The sequence below is a fragment of the Streptopelia decaocto genome (assembly GCF_964273445.1).
Source record: "Streptopelia decaocto genome assembly, chromosome: 1".
Taxonomy (NCBI): domain Eukaryota; kingdom Metazoa; phylum Chordata; class Aves; order Columbiformes; family Columbidae; genus Streptopelia; species Streptopelia decaocto.
The window spans coordinates 66314682-66337017 of NC_138663.1; the positions used below are offsets into that span (position 1 = coordinate 66314682).

At 48.5% G+C, this 22336-nt stretch overlaps 1 protein-coding gene across 5 annotated transcripts in view; it reads left to right on the forward strand.

Moving 5' to 3' along the window:
* Positions 1-22336, forward strand: part of LOC309435227 (sodium- and chloride-dependent GABA transporter 2) — a gene marked incomplete at its 5' end in the record, with an annotated part of 40981 nt that overhangs the window by 13384 nt on the left and 5261 nt on the right. For all 5 annotated transcript variants that reach the window (XM_082043247.1, XM_082043246.1, XM_082043244.1 and 2 more), the window contains 4 exons: positions 29-113; positions 3023-3155; positions 7181-7315; positions 19733-19836. In XM_082043247.1, the coding sequence (XP_081899373.1) occupies positions 29-113; positions 3023-3155; positions 7181-7315; positions 19733-19836 (457 nt within the window). The remainder of the gene's footprint in view (positions 1-28; positions 114-3022; positions 3156-7180; positions 7316-19732; positions 19837-22336) is intronic.

Genomic DNA, 22336 nt, shown 5'->3' on the forward strand with positions numbered 1-22336 from the left:
TCCCTTTCTCCCTGGGCCTCTCCCACAGGGAACTGCATGGAACTCCAGAAGGCAAACTCGACGCTCAATGTGACCAATGAAAATGCCACCTCCCCTGTCATCGAGTTCTGGGAGTAAGTAAAGGACAGGCTTATACCTTACTTTCCTCTGGGACATAACTTCCCTGGGCAAGGAACAAACCCTGCAGCATCACTTCCTATTATCCCATGCTTGCCAGAAGAAGACACAAGAGAGGAAGCTGGGCAGGTCGGGGTGAAGGCTCTCAGGGATGGCACTGTCAGCCAGGGTAATTTCGCTGGGCTTGTGGTATTTTGTCTGGAGCTGTACTGGTGTGCCTTGGAGACATCTGTCTTTGTCCTTCTCTGATGTTGCATTCCTGTCCGTCTGGAACTTCTGGGTGTCTGTCTCACTGACCTCAGTGATGGCTAGCTGACTGTGGAAGACCTTACCTCACCGATGCTTTGCCTCCTCTGGTCCTTGATGTTTCATTTATTGTTGTTTTCTCCCTTATTCCATTCTTCTGTTGAACTCTCCTTTTCTCCATTTGTGCTGCTTCCTCACTTGCTCTTCACTGCCAGCTGAGAACTTCCTTACACAGTTGTTTCCTCCTGCAATGCAGGTGAATTGGCTGCATGTTCCCCATCCTGAAGCTTTGGTTCAGACTTACCCAGGGTGCAAATCTCAATAAAATTGCTAGCACTCCCTCAGGGTATAGTGTCCATCACCCAATGGTTTGGATTACAGTTTATATATCTGCTGGATTATTCGTCACTCATGTTCTGTCTGGAGAAGTCTGACCCATGCAGTCATTGACCTGACTGGTGTCTGCATCCCGTATAACTGTGCCCAGGACATGGGTGCCAAGACTATAAGTGGGCATAGGGTAAAATCTGTGATGATCCACAAAGCCACAGCTCTATGATGGGTTTTTGTCTGTGTGTTTTGTGAGCTGTGTGTGTTTAGCTGTTGAAGAAGAGGCCTTGAAACCCTGTGGTGTACCGTAAGAGTTCATGCTGGTGATGCAGTAGGTGATCTTTCCTTTGAATCCATGCTACTGTGTGATACCAGCATGTTCCTGGAAGGCTCTGGCATGGTGGATGAGGACTTCTGTACGTGTGCTAGTTTTCAACTTAAAAGTCGAAAAATAAGGGATGTTTTTACTTTAAAGTAGCTAATATGCAAGCTATTTTGAGGGGAGAAGTTCACCAAAATTGAAATGAAGTGCTGCGATCAGCTTACTTCAGAGTGAAATTAGTGTCCTCACTTTCATTGTTTTCTCCCCTTGTGTGAATTACCCTGAGGAACAGAATAGCTGTATTTCTGACTTGAAGGCATAGGCCTGTTGTCTTGGGATCTCTGATGATCTTCAGCATCTCCTGGGAGAACAGGCACAATGAGGTACTGAGCACTGGCCAACAGGCTGTGCAAATGGCCCCTCTGCTGACACTCTGAATTCTCCTTGTGCGTGTGGATGGATGGAGGGCTCTGCCCTTGCTGCCAGGCGCTGTCAGCGTGTGGAGCACACAGCACCTCTGAACTATCCCTGGCTCAGCATAGGGATGCTAGTTTAAAATTTCAAAGTTTTTTATGCTTTCTCTGTCTTCTGTGTGCTCCCTGAGCCTGCATTCTCCCTCTGCCTGCTGGTCATGTGTGATTAGATGGTGACCTGCTGGTCTTAGGCTGCTTTTCATGAGGCTGGCTGCTGGAAATGCTGTGACCATCCCTAGTGTTACAGGTGAAACGGCACCTGGGACTGGAAATTTCCACTGTCCATTGCTTCCAATAAAGCATCTGTTCCTGTCCTCCCTGGGCAGGGAGGTAGGAGGCCACTATTTCCTTGAGAAGCACTTACCTGCCAGAAGGCTGGTGGCACCCTTCCGAGGCCTCTTCTGGATGCAGTGTAGCACCCAGGCAGTTGTGCTCTGCTGGCACCCTATCCCCACTGGTTACAGAGTCCACATCCTTAGAAGCAGGAAAAGATCAACATGATGAAACCTACCTGGTGGAGCAGAGTAATTTTTCTGACCCCCCGCCTCATCTCTCTTCATCTGGCACAAGGCTGTGGGGCAGGAAAGGAGGCAGTGTGTCTTGGACTGCTGTTCTCCAGGAGCATAACATTTATTTGGGGATAACTGCTGTCTTTTGCAGCAGAGTGGGCGTTGCTGCTAGGCTCCAGTGTAGTGCATGTCCATCTCTGCCTGTCTTAGGCTTGGGATTTTGCGACTGCACTATGGTGTTTCACGCTCAGATCCATCTGTGTGGTGTAGGAGATGGAGGAGGGTGAGTCCATACTTCTGGAAGTGATGAGGAAGATTTGACATACCCACAACATGGAAAGCTGCTATATGGCCAAGGTGATACTGTAAGACCTTAGCTGAACCAAAGTCCATCTAGCCCAGGATCCTATTCTCCATACTGGCTGAAAGAGGATGGCCAAGGTGGCCTCTTCTGACTGTGAAATGGGAATTATTGTGGTCTTGGTTGAGTCTTAGTCATGGTATGAGATGCTACGCTGCTCTGAGTCCAGAGGTGAAATTTGTAGCTGCTCCTAAAGGCAGAAGTAGTGTGCTATGGAGAAGGGGCTGGACAGCATTGCTTCTTGGGTGATCCTCATGAATTCTGCATGGTAAGTGCAAGGTATTGTTCACTTTTAGGTTTGAGGCATGTCATAAGTGTAGGAGAACTTTGTGTACAGGAAAAAGGTCTAGGCAGAGCTTGTGTGTACAAAGTGCTGCATGTTCCTGCAGAGACAGACCTCTTACCCTAGAGGACAAGACAGATGAAGGGTGGGAGGAGGACAGGAGAAGAAATGTCTTGGTCCAACATGCGTGGATCTGCCAGACTGGTGGTACTTTTAAAAGGGGAGCACTGCTTGATTCCTCTGAGGTTTAATTCCTCTTGAGCTGTTCTCTCCAGAGCCACCAGGTGCCATGGAGACGTGGTGGGATCCAGTTTGGTGTTTGGAACGTTAGTGGCCAACAGCAGTAACGCCTGGATGTTCCTTTGCTTCCCCCCAATGCAGGAGGAGAGTTCTAAAGATTTCTGATGGCATCCAGCACCTGGGCAGCCTGCGCTGGGAGCTGGCTCTGTGTCTCTTGCTGGCCTGGATCATCTGTTACTTCTGCATTTGGAAAGGGGTCAAGTCTACAGGCAAGGTGAGTCCTTGGTTCAGATCGAGCCTCTTCCCTTGATCACAGCTGGAATGCTTGATCTACTCACCTTTTGTATGTTTAGAAAGGTCCTAGGGATACCCTGGGAACCACTCCCTGAATAAGCTGGCAGGAGCTTGTGGGGCTCAACTTGCAGCAGGAGTGTGAGCCAGGCTCTGTGTTTTGGGTAGGAAAGGATGGGAGCACTGAGATGTCTCAGAGCATTAACTTCCAAGATGTATATCCCCATCTGGTCCCTCTGCATCCACAGGCCCAGGAGACCCTGCAGTCTTCTTATTTTTGGGATGGTTGCGTGCTCCCTTCCCTCCCACCACAGTGTGAGCAAGCAGCATGTTTTTTGCCTCTTCTGGCAAGTGCAGCTAGAAAATCTTCAAATTCATTAGATAGCAAGGAAGATAACTGTGATGGCCTCAATGCTCTCTGCCTCATTGCCATGGGGATCTATTTTTTTTCTTTTTGTTCATCTTAACTCTTCCTACAGTTGTGCTTATTCTCCAGCAGTAAAGGTGTTTGTTCATTTGTTTGTTTTCCCCACACTGGTCACCACAGAGATATTTCTTTGAATGCTTCTGGGAAAGGTTGATGTGACCATCCAGCTCCATCTCATGCTCCCTCTTTGCAGAGCGTGCCACTGTCATTTGCACTGACCCCTTAACTTAGTTTCTGCTACTGCCTCCTGACCCATTCCCAGTCAGCTTTGTCTGGAGCCAGCAAGAACAGATGGAAATGAAAAGGTTTTGTATGTTATTGAAATGTTGTCTTCTCAGTATGCTTTGAAAGAGACATCGTGTGTGACGAGGTATAAACTTCAGCTGCATTCATTTCCATTGAGTTGACGGTATGGATGTTAGCAGTTTCTCCTGCTTCCAGAACGGTCTGGGATTATGAAACATGATGGGGAAATCAAGCAGCTTGAAGAGATGATGTTTTCTGGTTTCTATGGAGTAAAATTAGAAGAAAAGAGCAACTGCTTGCTGTAGTGGTCTGGTTAAAGTAAGCAGAGGCAGCATAATAACAGTGAGTATGATACTAAGATACAGCAAACATAGTGTAGGAAGTGCTGAGAACAAATCCAGTCTATTTTAGATACAAGTTCTAAGTTAAATGCAAGTGCTTTTCAGCAAAAAGGACTAGTGATGATGAGATCTTCCTGAAAACAGAAACCTTCTTTCAGTAAAGCAACAGTGTCCATAGGTTTATCAAGCCTCCACATGTTGAATAAACCAACTAAATTGATGGCTGTGGGAATACAGTCCCGTTGGGGAAGAGATATGCCTTAGTCCTGGGGATTTGCCTGTGGAGGGACAAACACCATGAGCTAAAATCACCTGGTTCAGAATAGCAAGAACAGTTCGCATCCTGCAACATGAGGACTGCTCATCCCTGAGGATCGCTCACAGATGCAGGAGGTTGTCACAGATGGAACCACTTTGCCAAGGCATGTGGATCAGATTCAAAAGTAAAACCCTGGATGTTGTTGACCAGCATGTGACAGAACGATCACACTGATCCCGGCAAGGTTCCTAGTGATGTAGTTAGTGCTAACAATGCCTAAGAAATAAAAAGATTGGGTCTCAGCCAAGGATTGAGTAATATCTCATTGGATCCAGATGTTCCTGTTGCTAGATAGAAGTTTGGCACACTTAATCCAGCAAAACATTCTCCAAACTCAGGCCTCTGCTCTCAGTGCAGATGTGAGTGTCTGCTGAGTGAAAAGCTTAACATGCTAGTTCATGCACACTGTAAAGCACATAGAACATTAACAAAATGTGAATCCAAATAATATGCCAGGCAACCAGCACCAGTTCATGTTTTGAGCTCCTAAAACTGATGTTATTTAGAGATCCAGCTGAGAACGTGCAACCTGGCATCCTGAAGAACGTGCAGTAAGGTTCAGAGGCAATGGGTTGTTTTCGTGATTTTTGTTTTTAATCTTGCTTTCATGAGCTGAGAAATATGAGACTCGCTTCCTGTCATTTTATGAAAAAAGAATTTGGTTGTGTGGTAAATACAGGGATGATTGTTCAGCTCGTAGGACCTGCAGATTTGATTAACTGTCAGTGAAATGCTCTAAATCAGAGACTCCTTGAAAATGTGAGAATTAAATGAATGATGGTGTTTGCCTGTCCTAAAGGATCCTGGCCGTGGGTTCCTTCAGTGTTCAGGATGCAGATTCAGAGGGACAGGTATGGATCTGCTCGTACAGACTTCTCAGTCAATCATGAGCCCCAGCAAGAAGGTGTTTTTCACCAGCCTCTGTGGCATTACCTCAAGACTGCTGTGATATATAGAACAGGGCACATGAAATGCATAGAAAACCTGGAGCCGTGGGCAGAGATGATCACCTAGTAGTGCATTTTTTCACAGATGGAGTATCACTCAAAGACTTCTGTTCTTCTGCATTACAAAACTGAATCACCAAAGAGTGTATATATTGACTCAAAGGAGGACTTGCAGTGCCTGGTGCTTTGGATGTTGCTTTATTCAGATGGAGTATATCAAGGTGGATCCAGAGGAAATCTTTTTGAATCATTACTCAGATCATAAGGATTATCCAGGGGCAGAGCGAAAGTGATCATACTGTACAGGGAAATTGTATGCTTGTTCTTAGTAGGATCTCCTCTAATGCAGAAATTGCTATAGCTGTGGCAGAGCCTGTGACCCTGCTCAGGGATGGTGGGCTTTAGGTGGATTTTGCGTCAATTCATTTTGCATGGATGGGCAGGCATGAGAAGTAGATAATTTCACATCATTACATATTGCGGTTCCTCCAGAGATGAGCTTTAGTTCTCTGGTGCGTAACTGCCCAAGCGGAGAAGAGAGCCATAGGGTAGCACTCAGGTGAAGTGTGCTGATGTGAATCCTCACTCAGGACATCCACACAGGATAAACCCCAAGGAACAACATTCGTTTTTTGGCCTAGCATGATAGAACAGACTGAACAACTCTTTTCAAGGTGGTCGGTAAGTCTTGAAGGTGTTGCAGCAATACGAAGGGATTAATGACACTGCTTGGAATTGCTGGGAAGGCTGCATCAGCCCTTGATATTGGGTTGCTTGTGTGGAAAACACAGACCACAGCGTGTTATTGTTGCAGCATGCTACAGCAATTAGCCTGAACAGTGCTGAAAATACCCCAGTAATCCCCAAACTGAATGTTATATTTAGCAGATATGGAGTCCCTGAAAGGATTTGCAGATACTGGCTTGCAGTGTTCCCTCAAGGGACATGGTTCCTTTGCTAGGAGAAGGGATTTCAACCCTACCTGAGTAACTCTGTGTTACTCATGGGACTAGGGGTGTAAAAAGCAAGAGTTTAAAGGTCCTGTTTGGGTCTGAGTCCTTGGTGGCAAGTCTGAGACATGCTGCCCTGCTCTGCCTGAAGTCCCATCCATGTTGGGTATCTGGACAAGGGTCAGCCAGAGGCAGCGGCTGCAAGTTGCTGCAGTGGGGAGCGGTGGGCACAAGCCCTTTGTCAGTGTCTGCCCTGAATGGCGGAGCCCCAGTGTTGTCCCTGCTGGACCTGTGGCAGCAATCACATTTCAGGGTGTATCTATCTCTTATCTGCACACCTCTTCACCCTTGCCACTAAATGTTGAAGAGAAGAGACTTTCTGTGCGCAACTCGGGCCTCTGTTGAGGATAGGGTTGTGCAGATGGGTACTGGGGGCAGCTCCTTCACTGTTGCATGTGGATATTGCACTGCTGTCTTCAGTAGGATTACTCTGACTCCAACCTGCTGACAGCCTGGCTTGGGGTCTTGATCACTTCTAGGACCAGAAAGGTTTGTCTGGCTCCAGACATGCTGTGGCATGTCACAAGTTTCCTGAGCACACATTAAAATCCATTTCTTTCTGCTGCAGATGACAGCAAGGTGCTTGGGGAGGCAGCCTGACCCATCTGCTGCCACTGCCCCTGTCCCTCAGCCCGGGGGTCGGTGCTGTGCTGCCGGCCAGTGCTGCACGCTCTGGCCCCTACTGGTCGCTCATGCTTGAACTTCATCCTCCTCACAGGTGGTGTATTTCACAGCCACGTTCCCATACCTCATGCTGGTCGTTCTGCTGATCAGGGGAGTCTCCCTGCCTGGAGCATCCCAGGGAATCCTGTTTTACCTTTATCCAGACCTCAGTCGCCTTGGGGACCCCCAGGTAAGGTGGAGGGGGGACTGAATGGCTGAGCTGTGCTTGCATGGATGCCTGTGGCTGTCCTCTCTCCCTCCTTTTCCTTTTCTCACTCTCTTTCTTCCAATTTCTTCTTTCTCTCACCTCTTTTTTCCTTTGTGGTCATAAGTCAGGGCTGTGATATTGATGTATACTCTGACAGTCCCCACACTGTCTTGTCGTCAGCTTTCACCTGTCCTGTTACTGTATTTTCTGTTCTGAGTTTGGTCTGAATTGCCCAGGGGTCAGTGGGATTTAACCCTTCATCACGAGTGGTGCCAGCTGGACCCCCCCATTTCTCAGGGAGACTCCTCTGCTGCAGAGGCAGCCAGTGCATGGGGTGCTGCTCTGCACCATGTTGGCAGCTCGCAGGGATGAGCCAGGCTCCTGGCATGCTTGCTCCAGCTTCTCTGGGAAGCATGTTGGGAGCATGGATGGTGGGAGCCATGGCACGCTGCAGCACTTCACCAGGACCCAGCTGCCCTCCTCGCCTTCCCGTCCCCAGTGAGAAATTCCTGCCTGTCTGACAGGAGGGTCAGCGCCCAACTGTTACTTTTAATCTCTTTGGGACAAGTTCTTCCACGTTAAATCCTGGCTCCAGCTGAGCTGCTGTACCAGCCTTTGTGTGAAGGTGTTTCCAAAGTAGATTAAAGGGTCCCTGCCTGGAAAATAGGCCAGCAAAACCCTTCGTAACCCCATTAACTCTTCCTGCTCTAGGCCCAGTGCTGCCTTGGTTATTAATTTTGCAAATGGGGGCATAATTGCTGGGGGAGGAATGGCTCCAGCTGATCCTGTTCTCCCTGACGGAGGAGAGAGGACCTTATGGGAGGGGGGTAGCAGTGTGTCCAGGGCTGCTAGGTGCCATCCCCAGGTCCCACCTATGCCACTGGTGCTGTGTGGCTCTGTGCAAGTCAGTTTGACTTATGGCTTCTGAGCTGGGGAGCTAAACACAAACATTCAGTTTCCAGCTTCAGACAGTCTAGTTTTTATTATGGGAAGGACTCAAAGTTCCTGCTCAGCTTTCTCAGACTTGCTCTCTGGTCAAGGCTGTGCCTGGGCAAGGAGTGAAAAGCCCCATTTACAGTGCTGGCTGCTTTCCTGCACTCTTGGTTTGCCTGTGGACAGGAGGTGGATAGGACAGCTGCTCCTCGGTGTGGAAGTGCAGCAAGGCTTGGAAGGGGTGAGGACAGGCCTGTGTTTGCAGTGTTTGTGGCTCCGTTTGTGGCTCCATTTGTGCCAATGATCTGTGAGAGACCTCTGAAGTGAAATAACACATTCAAAGGGTGCTCATTCACTTACAAAAAGTCCTCTTGCTACTGTGGCTGTGTCGCCCAGGGGACTGAATTAAACCACTTCAGGCGTAGCATGGTTTTGCTGGTACTAGCTGTGTCCTCATTAGGTCCGTCCTGGCAAACTTTTCCAATTACAGCCTGAGCTTTAGAAGCACAGCTTCCTCCCAGTCTGGAAAATACTAATGCGCTGGTGGAAAGGCAGAGTAACCCTTCAGAGTAAGGGGATGGCTTATCCTCCATGGTGGGAGGAAAACTCGGTCCTACCTTCCCGGCTCCATCATTCCCTGATGAACGCTTCAAGTCTGTGGGAGAAAAGCAGCAGCTGGTAGCAGCAGCTGCCTTCCTCCAGCATACTTTAGCCATCCTACCAAACCAAGCAGCAGGGATCCAGGTTTCTGTTGTACTTACCCATCAGAGAGGGAAGGAAAGGGTTAGTGCCCCAAGCCTCAACACTTGCCAGCTGTGCCCCCCCTCTCTCTGTGCAGGGACAGCGTGAGTCCTACCAGCCCATCGAGGCCAAGTCGATTACAATTGATTTGCACTCAGAGGATGGTGAGCTGTGATTGTTTACCTGCAATCCTGCACTGCCCGGAAAAATGGAAGATTCTTTAGTGCCTGGGAAGGGATTCTGGAAATTAAAAAAAAAAAAGGAATTAAAAATACCTGCTGCAATCTGAGCCTTATGATAAGTCATCTCAAAGGGAGGTTTAAGCAAAGGGCAAACAACATACAAGGGGACAAAATCAAAACTCATTTGAAGTATATGAAAAACTAGGTGAAAAGAGGGGATGAATTATTTAGCAGATTCTACCAGGGGAGCAGCAGCAGCCGAGATGTGATTAGGTGTCAGAATATCAGACTGGTGTGTGGAAATCATTGCTTTTCACCTGCCAGATGACCTTGGACAGAACTGGGAAACCCTGCCTACGAGAGCTCAGGCTAGCTGATTGATTATGGTCTCTTCTGGCCGTGATGTCTGCAATGCCCTAAATCTTCCTGCACCTTCATTTTCCAAATCTATGAAATGTTTATAATTAAAGTGTTAAATAAAATGCATTTGATAGGTAGGTCAGACTATACAGAGAAACTGCCAAACAAAAGTTTAGAATAATGAAGTCTGGTTCTGCTTATACACAAGCAGATAACAGCAAAACCACCCAAGAGATAATCCATTTTATACTGTATGCCCTCAAACTAAAAAATCCAAAAAGCAATCCCACAGTTTGTTTTTTATTTGGATAATATTTAGTGTTATAATATCAGCATTTCTAGGCCATTTTTTTTCCCTTCTCTTTGACTACATTTTCTGTGCTTCATGAGGGTCCTACTTATTTCATGGTGCAGATTGTGTTTTAACTGAAAGGGGGTCTCGGGGTTGTTCACCATTTCCACTTTTGATCACTCTGACCTTTACAATTACTTTTGTGGCAATTTTATCAATTGTTTATTCCACTAGATAATGCTGGGAATTTATGGATATGGTTAGGAGCGGGATGCACAGTGTGACCAGGAGCGGGAAGCTGAAATGAGAGAAATTCAGAGCAGAAATAAGGTTTAAGTGTGGGGAACTTGTCATTAGAAGAACTTCTCTCGGACCCTGGCAGGCTCTTCATTGCTTGATGCTTTCCTACTATGACCAGGGACCATTTTAATAGACAGATTCAAAGAGAGTTCTGATGAGCTTGGTGCAGAAAGTGCCGGCTGTGTGTTTGGGTTTGCTTTGGAAGGAAACCATTACGTTTCTTCTTTTTACTCTGGTATCAAGTCTCAATCAATTTTAGCTAAATTTTCCTAAATTTAATGAGTGAAAGTGGAGGAGGAGTTAAATGCAGCAGCCTCTGCGCACATCTCCCTCTGGAAAAGCAGCAAATGTTTCTGCAAACCTCTCTCCCTTGCTTTCCTCTTGAAATTTCCAGAAAACCCACCACCTTGCTGTATGTGTTTGTACTTCATCCAGTCTTTATGTAAAGGCAGAATTTTCTTTGATGGGCCCAGCCTTGCTGAAGGCCCTGGTGGGTTCTGTGCCCCTGGTCTTAGGGCAGGGAAGCACCATCAGTGTCCCAGACACCTGACCCTGCACTGCACCATGCTGAGGTGCCCTGACTCTGGTGGCAATTACAGAAACATGGTGGGACAGTTCACATGACTGGAATGTGGTCATGGATGGCTATGCCCTTTTCAGGAAAGACAGGCCAGCCAGGCGTGGTGGTGGAGTTGCTCTCTATGTGAGAGAGCAACTACAATGTACTAAATTCTGCCCAGGAGCGGATGACGAGCGAGCTGAGAGTGTATGGGTCAGGATCAAGGGGCAGGCTGGCAGGGCTGACACTGTTGTGGGTGTCTGTTACAGGCCACCAGATCAGGCTGAGGAAGTTGATGAGGCCTTCTATGGGCAGCTGAGAGTGGCCTCACAGTCACAGGCCATGGTTGTTGTGGGTGATTTTAACTTCCCTGATGTTTGCTGGAAGGACCATTCAGCCAGCCAGCCACAGTCCAGGAGGTTCCTCTAGTGCATTGATGATAACTTCCTCATGCAGATGGTGGAGGAGCCGACTAGGAGAGGTGCACTGCTGGATCTCATCCTCACTAACAAGGAGGGTCTGGTCGAAGCAGTAAAGGTTGAGGGCTGCCTGGGTTGCAGTGACCACGAGATGGTGGAGTTCAGCATCTCGTGTGGCAGGAACAGAATAACAAGTAGAATTGCAACCCTGGACTTCAGCAGGGCTAACTTTGGCCTTTTCAAGCAATTGCTGGGGGAAATCCCATGGGCAAGACTGCTTGAAGGAAAAGGGGCCCAAGATAGCTGGGTGGCATTCAGAGATTGCTTCTTCCACGCTCAGGATCAGAGCATACCCACACGTAGGAAGTCAAGGAAGGGAGCCAGGAGGCCTAGGTGGTTGAATAGGGATCTGTTGGGTATGCTCAAGCAGAAGAGGAGAGTTTACAGGTCATGGAAGCAGGGGCTGGCCACTTGGGAGGAATATAAGACTGCTGTTAGAGGATGTAGGAAGGCAGCTAGGATAGCCAAGGCCTCCTTAGAATTACAGCTGGCGAGAGGGGTCAAGGACAGCAAAAAGAACTTTTTCAAATACATAGCAGATAAAACTAATACCAGAGGCAATGTAGGCGCACTGATGAATGGGGTGGGTGCCCTGGTGGCAGAAGATACAGAGAAGGTAGAGTTACTGAATGCCTTCTTTGTCTCTGTCTACTCTGCCGGAGGCTGTCCTGGGGAGCCCCGTACCCCTGAGACCCCGGATGAAGCCAGGTCAATGGAGGAGTTTGCTTTAGTCGATGAGGACTGGGTTAGGGAGCAATTAAATAGTCTGGACATTCATAAATCCATGGGTCCAGATGGGATGCATCCGCGGGTGCTGAGGGAGCTGGCTGAAGTCATTGCTGGACCGCTCTCCATCATCTTTGCCAAGTCTTGGGAAACGGGAGAGGTGCCCGAGGATTGGAGGAAAGCAAATGTCACTCCAGTCTTCAAAAAGGGCAAGAAGGAGGACCCGGGTAATTATAGACCGGTCAGCCTCACCTCTGTCCCTGGGAAAGTAATGGAACAGCTTGTCCTTGGTGACATCTCAAGGCATATCAAGGATAAGAGGGTTATTAGGGGCAGTCAGCATGGCTTTACCAAGGGTAGGTCATGCTTGACCAACCTCATAGCCTTTATGAGAATGTAACAAGGTGGATGGATGATGGCAGAGCGGTGGATGTGGTCTACCTTGACTTCAGTAAAGCCTTTGACACAGTCTCCCACAGCATCCTCACAGCTAAGTTGAGGAGGTGTGGTCTAGACAATAGAGTAGTGAGGTGGGTTGCAAACTGGCTTAGGGAGAGAAGCCAGAGAGTGGTAGTCAATGGTGCGGAGTCTAGTTGGAGGCCAGTATCTAGTGGAGTGCCTCAGGGGTCAGTGCTGGGGCCAATATTATTCAATATATTCATTAACGATTTGGACAAGGGAATTGAGTGTACTATCAGCAAGTTTGCTGATGACACCAAGCTGGGAGGAGTGGCTGACACGCCGGAGGGCTGTGCTGCCATCCAGCGGGACCTGGACAGGCTGGAGAGTTGGGCGGGGAATAATCTAATGAAATTTAACAAGGGCAAGTGTAGAGTCCTGCATCTGGGCAGGAACAACCCCAGGTTCCAGTATAGGTTGGGAGATTACATATTAGAGAGCAGTGTAGGGGAAAGGGACCTGGGGGTCCTGGTGGACAACAGGATGACCATGAGCCAGCACTGTGCCCTTGTGGCCAGGAAGGCCAATGGCATCCTGGGGTGTATTAGAAGGGGGGTGGTTAGTAGATCGAGAGAGGTCCTCCTTCCCCTCTACTCCACCCTGGTGAGACCACACCTGGAATATTGTGTCCAGTTCTGGGCCCCTCAGTTCAAGAAGGACAGGGAACTGCTGGAGAGGGTCCAGCGTAGGGCAACGAAGATGATTAAGGGAGTGGAGCACCTCCCTTATGAAGAAAGGCTGAGGGAGCTGGGTCTCTTTAGTTTGGAGAAGAGGAGACTAAGGGGGGACCTTATTAATGTTTATAAATATATAAAGGGTGAGTGCCATGAGGATGGAGCCAGGCTCTTCTCGGTGGCAAACAATGATAGGACAAGGGGTAATGGGATCAAGCTGGAACACAAGAGGTTCCACTTAAATTTGAGAAGAAACTTCTTCTCAGTGAGGGTGACAGAGCACTGGAACAGGCTGCCCAGGGAAGTGGTGGAGTCTCCTTCTCTGGAGACATTCAAAACCCGCCTGGACATGTTCCTGTGCGACCTCACCTAGGTGTTCCTGCTCCAGCAGGGGGATTGGACTAGATGATCTTTTGAGGTCCCTTCCAATCCCAAACATACTGTGATATTGTGATACTGTGACTTGCTCTGCACAGCTAAATTCAGAGCATTTACCTTCATCCCACCCCTGGTTCTCATTGTCTCCCTCTCTCATCTGCATGGCTTTTCAAATAACTTTGCCTACATCCCTCTCATTTTCTTTCACCCATTTCCCCGGTGGTTGCATTTTGGAGCAGCATTTGTCCCTGCAGAGCCTGCACAGGTTCCTGCTTACCGATGGGTGGATGTGGCAGGAAGGGGAGGCAAGAGATACAGATGTCCCCAGCTCTTTGGGGGCCTGCCTTCTGTGGCTGTGACCAGAGATGGAGGCTGCTGAGGTCCAGCTCATGGTTTGTGCCAGAGCAACTCCTACTGCCAAGGCTGTGCTGAGGATGAGCCCTTTGGGCCACCTCAGGGAGGATGAGAGATGTGTGCATCTTGCAGGGCTGTGACCTGTTGGGTTAACCATGGGCCTCAATAGCCGTGCTGGGGAAGAGCCCCTGGACCCTCTCCAAATTCAAGCCCCTCCTGCTGCTCCTCCATGGCCAGCGAGAGCTGCTGCTTCCCAGCAAGAGGGGAGGGCAACTGTGGGCCTGCTAAATATTATTTGTTCCCCTTATTTATTTTTTTTACCAGCAAGCCTTTAGCTTGACCCTGTGCACTCAGTTTGTGCTGTTGCTGGCCCCCCACTTTCCCTTTCTGAAGACAAGCATGTTTGTTTTCATGATGGAGGGCGACCCGCTGGGTTTGTGCGTGGCTGTGTGTACTGGTGGAGCTGCAGCCATCACCCTGTGCTTGCTCCCCCATTGCAGCCTCACACCCTGGCCCAGGACCCTGTGTCCCCCAGCCCTGGCAGAGGGTCTGTGGAGGGTCTGCAAGCCCAGGCACCACTGCTGGCCTTGCCTCAGGGGCAGAGGGCAGGTACTGGGCAGGATGGAGGGAGTGCTGGCAGCTCCTGCACATGTTGGAGGATCTTGGGGCTGCTGTCCTCTCCTCCACCTTGCCAGAGTAGTTGCATCCACATGGGGTGAACCACAGCTGTATTTAACTTGGGGGGCTTCCTCCTCCTCCTTCTTCCTCGTCTCTCACCAGCCCTGCTGGTGTGGGATGCAGGTGGCTGGCCAGCTACAGCCACACAGCCCTGCTGAGTGTGATCTCAGTGCTGACATAGCAAGAAGGAAAAAAGCTGTCTTTCTGTCCACTTGCAAGCAGCTGGGCAAGGAGGACCATAAAGCCCAGCTTCCTGAGCAGCAAGGACTATCCCTCAGAGCATCCTTCACCCCTCCACACCACCCTGGGGTGGGCAGCTGTGCTCTTTGGGATGAACCAGAAACTTGTTTGCTTTCTTGTGGTGTTTAAAGAAACCCCAGCATGGGGCAGGGCCCCCTGGGTGTAAAACATCCCTGTAGGTTTGAAGGTGCACTGAGGTGTGTGGGTTACATGAGGTCAGTGCTCACTGGTGGGGCATTGTGGGGGCCTTCAGTGCAGTTACAAGGAGGATAACTGTGGAACAAAGACCCAATCTTTGATTCCCAAGGAGCTCAATCACAGAATCACAGAATGGTTGGGGTTGGAAGGGACTTCTGAGATCATCTAGTCCAACCCACCTGCTAAAGCAGGTTCACCCAGAGCAGATCACACAGGAATGTATCCAGGTGGGTTTTGAATGTCTCCAGAGAAAGAGACTCCACAACCTCTCTGGGCAGCCTGTTCCAGTCACCCTCAAAGTAAATAAATTTATCCTCGTATTCAGATGGAACCTCCTGTGCTTCAGTCTGTGCCCATTGCGCCTCATCCTGTCATTGGGCACCACTGAGAAGAGTCTGGTCCCATCCTCTGGACACTCACCTTTGAGATATTTATAACATTGATGAGATACCCTCTCAGCCTTCTCTTCTCCAGGCTGAACAGCCCCAGATCTTGCAGTCTCTCCTCATAAGAAAGATGCTCCAGACCCCTAATCATCTTCATAGCCCTTTGCTGGACTCCCTCCAGTGATTCCTTCTCCTTCTTAAACTGGAGAGCAGCACTACAGATGCGGCCCTACCAGGGCAGAGTAGAAGGGGAGGACAACCTCTCTCGACCTGCTGGTCATGCTTTTCCTAATACACCAAGGATGAATTTTCCAAGCGGCTGGGGCTTGGGGCTGAGAGCATGATGCTTGGCTGAGCATAAGGCAGGCAGAAGGAACAAGGAATGCTTCATGGAAACATCAGTGGCTCGTTCCCACCCTCCTGGGGTGAATGGGGATGAAGGAAAGCATTGGCCTGGGCTGTGCAGCACGGTGGTGGGCTCTTTGCAGCCAGGCCCCGGGGCTGCACAGCCCTGTGCTGTTGCAGTGCTGCAGGACATGGATTGGGTCTTTGGGCTGGGGCCTGTTGGCTGGTCCTGAATTAAGGGGGAAGGCAATAATTTGTAAATGGTGCCCTAGGTGTCTTGAGGTGAAGTCTTAGGAATCAGAATCTTTGCTTTTAAGGCTGGGCTGAAGTGATGTGTTTGCATGGTGCAGTGGGTGGCTGGTGGGTAGTGCCAGTGCCGTGGGCTGAGCCATGATGCCAGATGTGAAAGAAATGCTGGTTCAAATGCAGCTGAAGACTTGGGTGGTTTTTGCTCTCTGCTCCGCATTATGCCAAGAATGACCCTCCACGCAGCATGGACTCACTCCGTGCTATATCATCTCTGCTTGCTGATGGGGACCGTTCAGCACTTCTCAGCATGGCACCTGTATTTGATGTATGAGATGCACTGGGGTTCGATAACATTTTGCTCAAAAACAGTCTTCACTGTTATTTGTAAGTGCTTTTAGAACTTCCTAAGGAAGGATCAGTTTTAGTACAGGGAGATATTAAATGCCAGTACACGTAATAAAGTGAATATTGCTGAGAAAATTAAGGGGTGAAGGAATACCTCCTCTTGCAGGTTATAACCATCTTGGATAACTGCAGTTCAGGTGTGAAGACTTTCCTAAAAACAGAGAGTAGGAGTTTATTACAAACTGGAGTAAACAACATGTTCAAGGAAATTGAATTATGAATTAAATAAAGCAGATGGTTTATTTAAACTGCAGACAGTAATTGAATCAGAATACCCATGCTGCCAATGTGCCAGCGAAATCTGAACAGGATCAGCTTTACAACCCTCTTTAGGAGCAGGGGCCAGAGAACAGCAATGTGCTCCTACCTGCAGGGGAAAGAGAGCCTTGCCTGACCCCAGCGAGCACCTTTAGTCAAAGTGGAAGCATTAAAATAATGAGGGGCTGTTGATCAGCAGCACAGGAGAGAAAGAGGGATCCTGGTAGAGGTGAAAAAAACAACTTCTCTGAGTCACTGCAGCGAGAGAAACGAGCACAGGCAGCGGGTTGGGAAGAGAAGCTGTGGGTTGCTATTTTCTGAAGAGCGTGGTCTGTGCAGCCCCCATGAGCCCATGGCACTGTGTGGGCAGTGGTGCTTCTCATGAGGGGCTTGAGGAGGAGGCTGGGACAGAGGTGGGCTGAGGTCCCTTCTGACCCCAGTGATCCTGCAGCCCTGGGACTTGCTGCTGCTCAGCTCCATCACTAGCGGGTCAGGGCTGCCCACAGCACCACTCTTGTTGCAGTCCCTCCTCATTTGGGAACTGCCAGAGGGCTGGGAAGGACACAAAGGTGGTTTGGTCTTTGCCCTAAGAGCAGCAGTAACCTTTTGAAGTGGGAAATAAAAGTGCATGCAGCCTGAACTGGTGCTCACAATCATGCTAACTGAGCAGGATCATAAACTCTGCAAGCTAGGTTTAGCTTTATTTACACTGCTTCAGCTACAGGCTGCCTTGCTTCAAATGGGAGCATATGTAAAGGCCAGTCCTATAGTCCCTAAAGACATCCCTTTGGGGCTGGGCTCCCACAGCCTGCACCCCACGGGTGTTGTGTTGGGCAGAGAGGGAGCCTGTGTGCCCCATGCTCATCTCTGCTGCACAGTCAAGGGTATCGCTGAATTTTAGAAATGAGCCAGTTCATGAACCACAGAGCTAATGAAGCCTGGTGTCTTGATACTTGGCTTCTACCATGGCTGGTAAAGCATCAGTTCTTTTCCTACCCTTGGGATATTTCCCATGCCTCCTGCCTCCTCCCATGCCTCCTGTGATTTATCTGATATTTAACACTGGTTGACTCCTCCTCCCTGTAGCTTTCTGCTCAGTAGCAACGCTGAGTTCCTGTCTTTTTCCTGTTCCCTGGCTGATGTGAAGTTCATAGGTAGTTGATATCTTTGAAGTTTCTATGAACTGTTAAATCTGGTTGAAACTTGTCAGCTGGATCCAAAGTTATGGCAAGTGTGGGGTAGGCAGTTTGAAGACTTGTGATTTTGACAAACTGAACTACAAGGGCTCCAAAAGCCTCAGAGGGTGGGATTCTAGCAATGAACAGTAAAACAAAAAGCAAGCCTACTAAAGTTTCCACCTGGATCTGTGCAAAGATGCTTTAATTATGGATGCAGAGATGTTGGCTGGTCCAGCTTACCTCAGTGTCTGGCTGTGCCAAAAGAACAACTGAAAAGTGGAGGCTGTGCCCTGACTGCCCACAAGCACAGTGAGGCTTTAAGAATCAATTATAAAAATGGCTTTGATTTCCTCCAGTCTTTTTGAAATACAAAACTGAATCTTGCTCTCTAAACCTGCCTACCCACTCCACTCCTCTAAAAAGAGTAAAATAAACCCAGGTTAATTACTTTTTCAATTTCCCAGTGCCCAGAGCTAGCTACCCCAGTCCTATCTCATTCTCTGTCCCTTTCCATGCTACAAATCAGATCTTTGATCTGACTCCCTGGCAAGATAGTCAGGGAGAGCAGTTTAACCAAATCTAGCTCTAACAGGGCTTTGCTTTCTCTCCCCATGGACCGTGCTGCTGGGTCTTGCTGCAGTGGGCAGAGAGAGCATTTGTTCTGTGCAGCTGTCCCTTAATCTGAAACAGAGTTTTTTCCAGAAAATGGGAGCTCATGGGTTCATAACATCCCTTCATAAGTCACATCAGCCTGGGAAGAGAAGAAGTAAAGACTGAAGAAAACCTTTCACCACACAGTTGCTTTTTGGCCAGTATGGAAGAGGAAAGACAGAAATGTGCATTGGTGAGGATGGCCTGAGGAACAGGGGTAGTTGGGTGGGTGCTGCCCAGCTGACCATTGGCTCAGGACATGAGGTCTTGCCTGGCAGGTACAGGTGTGATTCGGAGTCATCAGAACTGCTGTGGTACTTTCCATTGAATTCTATTCTTCTCAGAGGGGATCCTGGGGCAAGGCTGGTGTTTGAGGGCTTACCAGCACTACTACTCTGGGAAAGGAGAGTATAGCCAAATGAAGACTTCTCTCATTAAAGTTGTCCCAGTAATGCTTTTCTTCTGCTTTTCTTTCCTGACTAGCTTCTCTTTTGTCTCTAGAATGTGGCTGCCCTTCAGCATTGGTTGAATGACTGTGTTATCTCTGTTTTATAGACCCCTTACGAGGAAAGATCTTAGAACACAGCGGGTTTAATTAATAATCTTTGTCATTGCTTCATTCCTTACTGTTGGTTCCTGCTTTTGCTGTTCTCTGCAAAAGGTGGTGGTTGCATTGGTGACTGAACACAGCTAGGCTTTCAGATAAAATTTGGCATTGACAGATGTCAGCCTCGGAGCACTGGTTCATGTTATTGACAATGAGAGGGAAGCGGAGTTCAAAGGCGTCCCATGGGACTAACAGCCTTCTTGTATTTTCTTTTAAGAGCTGTCTTTTGGAAACAACTCTGTTTATTTCTAGTACTCCTCTCCTCCTCAGTTAATATTATTTTAAGTTTTGGAGACTCTAAACTAGGTCTCGGAGAGAAGGGCCACCATCAGAAGCTGTGTGTACCCATGCTATCCAGTGGGAGACCAGCCTTGCCTGAATCAAGTCCCCCTTCTCTGCTGGCAGAGGGCTCCTTCAGCTCTTGTGGAAAGTGCTTATCTGATCTCTTGTGGCCAGGAGGCTCTGGAGAGTCACAGGGATCTGCAGATTTGTCCAAGGAAGAAAGAGATTATGATGATACATGCTGTGGGTTTGCAAGGGTCCTGGTGCATCCCTTCCCCCTGCATGCCTCACTGAGCACTATAATTCCTGGTGTTGTATAACCTGCCCCTAGAAAAGGCTTGTCTAAATCCTGGATGTTGCTGACCTCCTGATTCCTGGCCTTTCTGCTCATTACAGAAGGGATCTCTGGGATCTCTGCTTCTTTGCACCTGTGCAGTGTCTGTGCTGGTCTTGTCTTCTCACCTGTGTTTGCATCTCCCTTGCAGGTCTGGATGGATGCAGGCACTCAAATCTTCTTTTCGTATGCAATTTGTCTGGGATGCCTGACAGCTCTGGGCAGCTATAACAAATACCATAACAACTGCTACAGGTAACTGGAGCACAGGGCTGCTCCCTAGAGCCTTTCCCCTCCCTGGACATCAGTGCACATAAGCTGGTGAACTCCTGGAGGCTACTGGCCTTTTGAAGTGTCAGGTTTTCTGTTTCTATTCAAGGTGTAAGAAAACTCTTTGAGGTGTTTTCTCCCCAAATCCAGTTCTCTGTGCTTTCTACCCAAAGGAACTTTCTCTCCATGCCATGGGTGATAAATCCCTCTTCCCCACCAGCTGAGACCCAGTGAAATCTGATCCTCTTCACTAGCTTTGTGTCCCCAGCCCACACCACAACCTCCCCTACTACATGGGTGCATGAGTAACCACAGGGGAAGCAGAGCTGTGAGATCTAATGGCTCTAGACTGGAGTCCTTTCACCTTGTGATTTATCCTTCCTAGGTTCTTTTGGACGTAGTGTCTTGCACAGTTGTCAGTGCTCTGGGTTCCTATGTGCTGTCTGTGGTCTACACATAAGCCTGTGGATAGGACTTCTGTTTCTTGCACGGTCTCCCCATCCTGGACTGCCTTTGAACAGAAATGAGCCAAGTTGCCATATAGAATCAGACTGCCAAGTTGAAGTGGTCAGGTGAAAATAAACTCATTGTGCTGTAGATGTATCCAGAATCTGGAGCTGCATCCCCAGGGGTAAAAGGCTAGTGTGAGTGGAAGAGACCACCTCTAGGTAAAACTACCCACCTCTCTTCCCACCCTTTCTCTACTGACTGTGTTGCTCCTGGTGCTGGGTTCACCTCCCTTCTTTTAAATTCAAAACTGTGGTTGTTGACATGGAAGGTCTAGGCTTCTGTAGCTGCCCCTGAGAGTGCTACAGAAAGCGGAAAGACATCTGTTCGTACATGGACCCTTTATGCTATTCGGAATTGCTAGGGAAATAGTTCTTAGATTTGGTGTCAAACCTTCAACTAGTTTGTTCCCAGGCATGGACCCAGTTTTAAGGGGTGGTAAAACACTGGCCTAGGTTGCCCAGAAAGGTGGTAGATGTCCCATCCCTGGAGACATTCAAGGCCGGGCTGGACGGGACTCTGAGCAACCTGATCTAGTTGAAGATGTCCCTGCTCATGGCAGGGGGTTGGACTACATGACCTTTGAATGCAGGTTCCAACCCAAACCATTCAAGGATTCTATAATTAATGAGTTGGTCCTGCGCTCTGCAACCTTGATTTGTGTTAGGAAGACAGGACCAGGCTTAATAGGCGAGAGGACCACAAGCATGGTGCCCCACTCAGTTATCCCAGGCCAAGTGTAACCTTTGGTGACCTGGGAGAGGAAGGAATGCAGGCAGGAGGGACCATTGTTCATGTGGCAGCGGCCCAAGATGGCACCAAATGGCACAGAGCATTTCTTGTTTTCTGGGAGAGTAAGGGGTATCATCAGGGCTCCTTTTCATGTGAAAATATGAAGAGACCTCTTTGCTCTGGCCACTCTGCCGTTGTTATCATCCACCATGACACCCCTTCCCACCTGCCAGGTAGGACTGGAGAGCACCTCCCAGCCCAAGCCTTTCTGGGGAGGGTTTGACCTGTCATGCATACATCCAAGGGAAAGAGGGAGAAACACCAGGAAGGAAGAGGAGCTATTTCAAATAAATGAGAATTCGTATAAAATGACTGTGAACATAAATTTGAAAGGAGAGCAGGCAGTTTATAGCAATCAGAAAAACTAGGTTCTGGCTTGGGCTTCCCACTGGGTTAGCTGAACTTGGTGGAGTGTGACCCTCCTTACTAGCCAGGAGATTCATGGGGACTCACCCCACGGGCCTCTTTCAGTCTCTACTGCCTCAGAAACCAGGTGAAAGGGCAGGATAGTGGTGCTAGGTGCTGTGCAGTCCTTGACAATGTCAAGAGCTGTGCTTTGGAAGGAATAATCTGAATTTGTACAGCACAGGGCCTCTCCATGTACTGTTCTCTCTCTCTCTCTAGAAAAGGTTGCAGGCCATGGACAGTCTTAGTTAATGTACAGGGAGGAGCATGAAGCCCCTAAAATGTGAGATACCTAAAGACTGACACAGAAAATCACACTGGATTTGCAGAGTAGGATTTAATAAAGTCAGAATGGGCAATGAAATGCCAGAAGGGCTGTATTCAGTTTGGTTCAGAATATCCTGAAAAGATGCTGCAAATGTTATTGTTGTCCCCAGGGTTGCATTCAGAAGAGGACTGGGGAGACTGGAGCGTGAAAAGGAATTGGATAGATAAGAGATGCTTAGTTTAAAGCATAGATGGATGAGAATGAGATGAAACAAAGACAAAAGGGAGTCGATCAGAGAAAATAAATTGGATGGTGCTGTTCATCTTTTTCTCATAATGTGAGGACCAGGAGATATCTGGGAACCAAGGAGATTGTCACTGGTCTGAGAAATCTATTAAGGAAAAAAAAAAAAAACCAACATGCCCCCTTCTCAGCCAAAAATAATCTCCTGTACTCTCTGCTACAGGAGGGACCAGGGGAGAGAGAGAGGAAACAAGACAAAAATCAGGCATT